Source organism: Cebus imitator, unplaced genomic scaffold (genome assembly GCF_001604975.1).
Source record: "Cebus imitator isolate Cc_AM_T3 unplaced genomic scaffold, Cebus_imitator-1.0 Scaffold280, whole genome shotgun sequence".
Taxonomy (NCBI): domain Eukaryota; kingdom Metazoa; phylum Chordata; class Mammalia; order Primates; family Cebidae; genus Cebus; species Cebus imitator.
The window spans coordinates 3,328,023-3,337,126 of NW_016107595.1; the positions used below are offsets into that span (position 1 = coordinate 3,328,023).

At 55.5% G+C, this 9,104-nt stretch overlaps 1 protein-coding gene across 3 annotated transcripts in view; it reads left to right on the plus strand.

Annotated features, from left to right (window-relative positions):
- MAU2 (MAU2 sister chromatid cohesion factor) overlaps window positions 1–6,455 on the plus strand; it is a 33,444-nt gene extending 26,989 nt beyond the window's left edge. For 2 of the 3 annotated variants that reach the window (XM_017501368.2, XM_037728799.1), the window contains 3 exons: window positions 3,466–3,556; window positions 4,381–4,508; window positions 4,823–5,165. In XM_017501368.2, coding sequence (XP_017356857.1) covers window positions 3,466–3,556; window positions 4,381–4,508; window positions 4,823–4,897 — 294 coding nt within the window. In that variant the 3' untranslated portion in view covers window positions 4,898–5,165. Of the gene's footprint in view, window positions 1–3,465; window positions 3,557–4,380; window positions 4,509–4,822 lie in introns of all 3 variants that reach the window. The other variant, XM_017501367.2, reaches the window with a different exon arrangement.
- Window positions 6,456–9,104: the final 2,649 nt, after the last annotated feature.

Here is a 9,104-nt window from a genome sequence, read left to right on the forward strand (position 1 = left end):
CCCAGCTACTCAGGAGGCTGAGGCAGGAGAATTGCCTGAACCCAGGAGGCGGAGGTTGCGGTGAGCCGAGATCGCGCCATTGCACTCCAGCCTGGGTAACAAGAGCGAAACTCCGTCCCAAAAAAATAATAATAATAATAATAATGTTATTTTCTAGCCCAGCACAGTGATTCAGGCCTATAATCCCAACACTTTGGGAATCAGAGGTGGGAGGATCATTTGAGGGCAGGAATTCAAGATCAGCCTGGCGGGGTGCAGTGACTTACCCTGTAATCCCAGCACTTTGGGAGGCTGAGGCAGGTGGATCACTAGGTCAGGAGTTCGAGACCAGCCTGGCCTATCACATAGTGAAACCCTATCTCTACTAAAAATATAAAAATTAGCCAGGTGTTGTGGTACACACCCGTAATCCCAGCTACTCAGGAGGCTGAGGCAGGAGAATCACTGGAACCCAGAAGGCAGAGGTTGCAGTGAGCCAAGACGGCATCATTGCACTTCAGCCTGGGTGACAAAGTGAGACTCCATCTCAAAAGCAAAAAAGATCAGCCTGACCAGCATAGTGAGATCCCATCTCTACAAAAACCAAGGAAAAAAACTAGCTGGGTGTGGTGACTCCTGCCTGTGGTCCCAGCTAATTGGGAGGCTGAGGTGGGAGGATCTCTTGAGCCCAGGGGATTGAGGCTGCATGAGCTGTGATCATGTTACTGTACTCCAGACTGGACAACATAGTGAGACCCTGTCTCAAAAAAAAAAAAACTTGTTATTTTTCTAGATTATAAAATATGGCATGTTCATTATTAGAAGGCTGAGAAGCAGAACAGAAAAAAATTACGTCTTCTGTCATCCAGCCCTTCCCACGGCCCACCCCTCCCACGTGGACGTTTTGTTTATCAGCCTGTTTGGTAATTTTTTTTTTTTTTTTTTTTTTTTTTTTTTTCTGAGACGGAGTCTTTCTTGAGTTTTTTGTATATGGATACAAAAAAAAGAGAATATTGCTCTGTTGCCCATGCTGGAGTGTAGTGGCATGATCTTGGCTCACTGCAACCTCCACGTCCCAGGTTCCAGTGGTTTGCCTGCCTCAGCCTCCCGAGTAGCTGGGATTACAGGCGCACGCCACCACACCTGGTTAAATTTTGTATTTTGAGTAGAGACAGTGTTTCGCCATGTTGGTCAGGCTGGTCTCAAACTCCGGACCTCAGGTGACCTGCCCACCTCGGCCTCCCAAAGTGTTGAGATTACAGGCCTGAGCCACCGGATAATTTTATATTTTCCTTCTCCATACCACTGTATTGGAAGCTTTTTTTTTTTTTTTTTAATGGCAATGAGTGTTTTGAAGCAGCATCTACTCTGTAGTTTTGCCATCCTCACTGTAGCCATTTCCATGGGACAGATAATGCAGGATGTGTGTCTTGGCCTATAAAGTTTCATGTGGTCTGAGGGCTCCCTCAGCGTGGACACTATTAACAAACCCGGTGCCACCTCCCCCCACACCCCCCCCACACACACACACACACGCAACTGTGTGGTAAGCCTTTGCAGAGGCCAACAAATGGGCCCTGCATATCAGGTTCTGGTGGGCCTTGGCTTCAACTCTGGGGATGCCACCACCCTGTCAAAACCTGTAGCTGGCTCCTTCTAGAATGTGCTGTCCCTCTGCCCTCAGCCTCTGAGCACAGTAAGGGCTGCGTGTCCCCACTGGACAGTGCAGGTAGCCTGGGGTTATGTCAGATGGGAAGACTAAGGTTACACAGCCCCACACTGCAGTCCCAGGACTGGAACCCAGACCTCCCTGCCTCTTGTTTGTGTAGAAGACTCCTGGAGCAGGAAAGGAGGGTGGAGCAGCCCGTTGGCTGCCACCCCTGGCCCATGTTTTAGGTTTCGCTGGGCGTCTCACAGAGCTCATTTAGGAGTGCTCCCTGTGTTCCTAGGCCCTTGTTGGGAGACAGGTGGCTCCCAAGAACTCTCAGACCAAGGTCCTGGCCTCAAGTGACTCCAGATCTCAGGGAGACACGACCAGACACAGCCAAGTCAGTCCTGTGAGGTCAGGCTGGGGGCATCCAGAAGGGCAGCAGCCTTGGGGGCCTGGATGGTATTGGTGCAGACAGGGCAAGGTTGACCAGGCAGGAGCTACCGAAGAGATGGGCACCACAGCAGCCGGCGCACAAGTGTCAGAGCAGAAGGCTGAATGGCCAGGATAGGCTCAGGTGAGCGTCCAGGGGCCCAGAAGAGCTTGGGATGCCCTGTCCTGGGCCTGTTAGGCTAGAGTGTCCACAAGCGTAGGACACCTCCCAGGATCACTCCAGTCTTCAAAACCAGATTCTGTGGGGCATCCCAAGCTATTGGAGGAACCTACCTGGGAGAGCTGAGGGAGGACTCTCCTTCCCCAGCCTGTTTTCAGACAGAGGCCCTTGGCATTCTGCAGAGAGCCCAGCCCAGCTCCCAACAAGCCAACCACCCCCAGGCCTAGCAGAGGAGAGCAGTTTTTCTTGCTTGAAGTTTCAGAGGGCTTGGTGAATTTTAAAATCTCCAAGACCTGCCTGCACCTCACTTGCAAGGTGCAGCCACAGGACGGCGTAGAGCTGTTGGGCTTTGTGTCCCTGGAGAAACATCCCTGCGCTCTGGAGGAGTATCTGGTGACGTTGAAGCCAGGTCTCGGGAGTCGGCTTTGGGGATGTGTCCATCTCGGCTTCCCAGGCGCTCCCTAGGCTGCCGAAGTCACCGTCTGGGGAATTCTCCAGGCCTTACCTGAACCCCACTTCCAGGCTGATGGGGCTTAGAGCCCTCGGCCCAGACAGAGTCAGACCAGTACTGCTGGTCACCATGTAGTCTGTGTGGCACAGGCTCTTGTCTGCCGGCGCCAGGCCCTCACCATGGCGACAGGGATGGGCGTTTATGGCCCCTGATGGCTCTTGCTGAGTTCTGCTACATCCTGAGGATGCAGGGCTGCAAGTGGGGGTGGCCCTGTGTAGTCACGAGGCCAGGAGTCAGGATTGGAAGATTCCTGCATGCTGGTTCCCTCAGAGCCCCCTTCCATCTGTGGGGGCCTCCCATGAGAGCCAACTCAGGTGTAGAAGACAAACTGGAGGGACTGCTGCCCTCTCAGGACCTGGAACCCTGAATGAATCTGCATTTCTGATCAGCCCCCATTGTGGGTCCAGGGCTAACTGCCATCAATGCTTTTTCTTGAAAAGGCAGAAGCACCCAGAGTTGTCCATTGTCCATGCCCCTGTGAGGAGGTAACTGCAAACCCAGGAGTGAGCGCAGTTTGTTTTTCAGTGGTATTTAAGAGAGGGCCATTTGAGATGGGCTCTGAGGTAGGCATAAGAGTTCGCCAGATACAGAAGGAGAGCACAACCTGAGCTGGATTCGGTAGGTGGGTTCCAGGCTATCCCTACCCCAACCTGCACTGGGTTCAGCAAGTGGGGTCCAGGCTCCTCACTCCTCCTCACTGCTCTTGGTTGACAGGAGAGTAACAACATGGTGGTTCCCGCCATGCAGCTGGCCAGCAAGATCCCAGACATGTCGGTACAGCTGTGGTCATCAGCGCTGCTGAGAGGTGAGTGCAGTGGCCGCCCCTCCTCCCTGTCCCTAGCCTGGCCCTCCCCAGGGATCGGGGCTGCTGTGCACGTCCTGCTCAGCCTTGACTCGAACTAAGCTTCAATGGGCTACAGCCCCGGTTCTGGCATGGGTAGGGGGTGCTCCTCCAGGAGGCCCTGGTTGAGGTCAGTGGGTACATTTGTGGCATCTGCTTGACTCAGGGTCTGGTTCAGTCTCTACAGGACCCAGAGGCTGCTACATGGCACCTGGTAGACTTGGGCTGTGAGCCATGGCCCTCTCAGCCTTGCTCCTTCCCAGGAAGCAGACAGCGGCCATGCCTGTTGGGTAGGGCTGGCCAGTGTGCCCAGGGAGCAGCATAGGCACTCAGCAGGCATCAGTGCTGTTACCGCAGCTCCTCCATTTCCAGATTAGGAAACTGAGGTCCAGAGACTCAGCTGAGGCCCTGGGGTGTCGGGAGGTGACAGGAGTTGGGGTGCTCCATGTGCAGTGGGCTCCCTGGGCCGCTGCCTCAGGGTCAGTGTCAGGCATTGTGCCCCAGTGAGCGCTTGTTTGCCTGAGGGCAGGCCATGGGCTCCCTGGAGGGCTGCTGGGGAGCCTGGTATTGGGCTTTCACTGCCCAGCCAGCCCTGTTCTGCCCTATGAGGGTGGCTCGCACATGGGCTTTGTGATCCCAAGATGGGGCTCAGGGCCAGTGACATGTCAGGCACCCAGAGATCTACTGGCGCAGCTGGGACTTGACCTTGGGGCTCCAACTGCACCCAGTGGGAGGGACTGGGCAGTGACAGGGCAAGGCAGACCCCCATGCTCATGTCGCACTCTCAGACCTGAATAAAGCCTGTGGGAACGCCATGGATGCCCATGAGGCCGCCCAGATGCACCAGAACTTCTCGCAGCAGCTGCTTCAGGACCACATTGAGGCCTGCAGCCTCCCCGAACACAACCTCATCACGGTACGGGTGTGGGGTGCCTGGGGATGGGATCTCAGACCAGCGGGCTCCCCACCTGCAAGAGGAAGGTGCAGCTCGGCCCCTATTTGGCTTTGTCCAACAAACCCTAACTCAGCCTCAGGAGCTCCCTCTAATGGGGGAGATGGCTGCAGGCACCCCCACCCAAGCGGGTGACGCAGGTGCCTCCTCGGGGCTCGTTGGACTGGGGCGTGGAGGAGTCCTGGCTGGGTGAGCAGCCCAAGGAGGATAGCATTCCAGCCTCTTCTTCCCTGGGAACGGCCCACAGTGCCTCACTCGCATGTCCTCTCCTCCCGCAGTGGACGGACGGTCCACCTCCCGTGCAGTTCCAAGCTCAGAATGGACCCAACACCAGCCTGGCTAGCCTCCTGTGAGGCCCGGATGGGGCCATCCAGCTCCGCAGGGCCTGCATGTCTCCGGCTTCCACCCAGACGGCACTCAAGCTTGCCCCCGAGGCATGCTTCCTTCCTGACTGTCTCTAGAGCTTCCAAGTCCTGGGAATGTGCGGGGCCAGTCCCTGCCCTCCCAGGAGGGGTGGCGGCCGTTGCCACCTCGCACTGGGCCCCCAGTGCAGAGGCTCACAGGTGGCACTCAGGCGCCATCTCCCCAGAGCCACCACCCTTCAGAGTGGACCTCAGTGCCTCAGTCTTGCCTCTGCATCTGGGTCATGTTGGCCAGGAGCAGGGTGCAGGCCCCTGGCAGATCCTGATCCTGTGTGCTAGGGCGGCGGTGCCCCAGGGGCACCGTGCCTGACTCCATCGCCCAGGCCTTGATGCCGAGCAGGTGGAGTGTTTCCTCTGCTCAAGGCAGTTTCCAGAGCGCGGATGCCAGTTTCTGGCCTGAATTTGGAGGGAAGAAGTGATGGCCCGCGTGCGGGACAAAGCACAGATCCCAGCACTTTTCCCAGCTTTCTCTCCAGCGTCGGTCCCTGCAGCAGCTGGGGCCTCTGGTCAGGAACCCTCAGGGACCCAGGAACTCAGCTTCCAAACATCTGCACCTTGACTGGACTCGCCATCCCACCATGGGGGGTGCAGGTGACCGTAAACATGGGTGTGCGTGTGTGTGCACACGGGTGTGCAGTGAAGATCCATGGAGCTGGAGCTGGAGCTCCTGTTGCACCAGCCACCTTCCCCCATCCTTTGGCTGCTGAGGGGCAGAAAGTAGGGGAGCGGCTCCTCTCCCAAATTTAAGATCACCTCCTCAGCTAGCTTAGGGTGCATGGCATGGCCCCACCCCCAGATCTGGAGCACAGGGACTTTGTTCCTGGCAGATCTGTGGCCTTCCCTGTAGAGGATGTCTGCGGGCAGTGGCTCAGCCTCCTGGTCCCCTACCCTCCCTGTCCCCCCTGCCAGGTGTCAGGCACAGTGTGAAACCCCCTCCCTAGCCAGGCCCCAGGGAGCTTCTGCTGGGTCCAGAGAGCAGTGTTTGGTTTTACCCACTTTTAGATAATCAGGAGGTCACAATGTGGCATTGGGAGGTGGCGTCAGGGGTTAAGACATCAGCATCAGGCGTCAGGGCTCAAGACACCACCTCCTCCAGCTTCTGGAGCCCAGGAGCCTTTCCCTGCTGCAGGTGGTGGGGGTCCTGCTCGGCAGGGTAGGTGGTGGTTTCAGGTCTTGTTACCCTTGCTTTGTGGAGCTGCCTCTGGGACCTTCCGCGTCTGTGACTGAAGGGACGCTGGATTGCTCGGGTCAGCTGCTCAGGATCCCCAGGCTGGGCGTGCCTTAGCCAAAGGCAGGGCTGTCAATAACCCCCTTCTTCACTGGCTACCACCCGCAGCCAGGCTGACATCAGCACCAGTGACAGGCTGGTCAGAGGGACGGGGATGGACCACCACCATCTCTGGGTCACTGGGGGAGAGCCTGGCCCTGTCTGTGCTACCCAGTGCTGCCTCCAGGCCCATGAGGCCAGTAGGAGAGCGTATGGCACTGGCTGTCCATACGCTTGTGGCTGGTATGTCCACAAGCTGTCCCTGTCCTGACTTCCAAGCCATGGCCTCTGCCGGCTCCACCTTGAAAGAGCTTCCCAGGTCCTCCCCTTCATCCCTGAGATGCCACCACCTGTGTCTCCACAATATGCTCCTGCCCACCTGGGCCCCGCATTGTCCAACCCCTGCACACCACACTCACGTCACCACAGCATGCGTCATGTTCGCCCCCATCTATTTATTTAAGCCTTCTTTGCTTGTAGGGCATTTTGTATGTAGAGCAGTTGAAAACGGAACCTCAGAACTTAACATCTGCCCTGATGTTAAAGTGCTTTTCATGACCACCCTGTTATCTATGTATATGTAAAGTTAAGGAGGAGATCTTAAGTTTACAATTAAAAACTCAGTACTCGATATTTAATATTCTCCTCGAGCTTTATGGAAGCCAAATCATGTGCGTGTGTGTGTGTGCGTGTGTGCGAGCTTTGAACCTCCTTCCACGGCCACATCTGGTGACACAAAGCTTTTGATAAGTATCTTCCTGTGGGTCACTCAGCGCCTCATGGCATCTCATTCAGCTGCAAGAATAGAGGCCAGACAGTGACGCATGCCTATAGTCCCAGCTAACTGGGGGGCTGAGGCAGGAGAATCACTTGAGCCCGGGAGATTGAGACTGCAGTAAGCGTGGTGGCCACTGCACTCCAGCCTGGGCGGCGGTGAGACCTTGTCTCAAAAAGAAAACAATGGAAGGCAGACAGCAAATCCCTGAGGACACATCACACAGTGTCCTATAGCTAAGTGTCTAGGAAAAAACAAAAACTCCAGACCCTTTGGTGTACGAGGATAAGGAGGGTGCAGAAAGGCATTCTGTTGGCAGATGAACAGCTGAAAGTTGGCGGTACCCTCCTGTATGCCCCTGCCCTTGTCCTGTGGCCCCCAGGTTGGGGGGTCTGACCAGGAGGCCACCCACGGCAGGAAGTGAGGCCTATGTGTTTCCTTCAGACACAGCTGCCTCTCCCCAGCTCTGTCCCCATAGTTGCCTGCTGGTGGGCAAGGGTCCTCTCCCTGGGGTAAGCACTCCCACCCCCGTTCATCAGAAACACAGGCAGGGAAATCGGACCTGCCACCCAGCCCAGCATGGTGGCTCAATTTGTTGGTTGCGTTGTCTCTCCGTTTTGTTAAGGTTTTTAATAAGTACGTTTGGCATAATGTCTTTTAATGGGTTTGTAATATCGTAACGGTTTTAGCAGCCTGTAACTTTTCAGCTGGTGCTTTTACTTAGGGAAAAAAACAGTTTGTAAATACAGAACATTGTTTAAAAGACGTAACCATAGAACATAGCTTCCTGTTTGTGGATTTCATTTCCTATATATTCAAAGTAAAATGACTTACAGGAGCCATGCGCTGTGTCTTTGTTGTTTCCTCTGTCTTCGAGCCATCCCAAAGACAGCTGCCACCCTCCCTGCCATGCCTGGGGGGGTCCCCTCTGTGGCAGGATCTTCAGCTGACAGCATGAGGCTACCGTCTCCAAATCTGAGCCAGGTGACGTGATGGAAGCCTGAGTCCCCATGCCCCTCCATTGATCATTTTCCTCTGGTCCAGCCTCACCTAGAAGGGAGGGAACCCCATGCTCCATCAGCACATGAGGCTGGAATGACAAGCATGCACCACCATGCCAGTCTAATTTTTCTAAATTTTTTAGACACGGGGGTTTCACCTTGTTGCCCAAGCTGGTCTCGAACTCCTGCACTCAAGGGATCCGCCTGCCTTAGCCTCCCACAGTGCTGGAATTACCAGTGTGAGCCACGTCACCCAGCCTTACCCATGCTTTTACGGATAGTCTTCCCCCTTGTGGCAACTGTGAGTGTTGCTTCCCCCTTGTGGCAACTGTGAATAGCGCTGCTCTGAAAACGGCCCTGTGAGTTTTGGCTGGAGCAGATGTTTTCAATTCTCCTGGGCTTTGCCTGTGTCTTTACCGTGCACAGACGGGGCCACTCAGCACACACACCGGGTGTGAGGGCCCTCATGCCGCCTCAGTTCCTCATGAGAGATACACAGGTCATCTTAGCCTTGAGCTCAAGGGGCTCAGTTGGATGTGCGACATTTTTTGTTTTGCTATGTGTTGTTTAGAGAGTCCCACTCTTGCCCAGGCTGGAATGCAGTGGCGCAATCACTTGAGCCTCACTGCAGCCTCAAACGCCTGACCCCAGGCGAGCCTCCCAAGTAGCTGGGACTGTAGGTACGTGGCAACATGCCCATTTTTTGCTTGTTTGGTTTTTGGTTTTTTTAGACAGAGTCTTGCATTGTCGCCCAAGCTGGAGTACAGTGGCGCAATCTCGGCTCACTACAGCCTCCGCCTCCTGGGTTCAAGTGATGCTCCTGCCTCAGCCTCACAAGTAACTGGGACTGCAGGCACCTGCCACCATGCCCAGCTAATTTTTTGTATTTCTTAGTAGAGACGGTTTCACCATGTCGGCCAGGTCGGTCTCGAACTCCTGGGCTCAAGCGATCCTCCCACTTTGGCCTCCCAAAGTGCTGGGATTACAGGCATGAGCTTCCATGTCAGCGCTGTGTGAGTGTTTGAGTTCCCACATGATGAACACAGCACCCTCACCGTCAGTGCTTGGGCTCCCTCGCCCCATCCCCACCAGCTC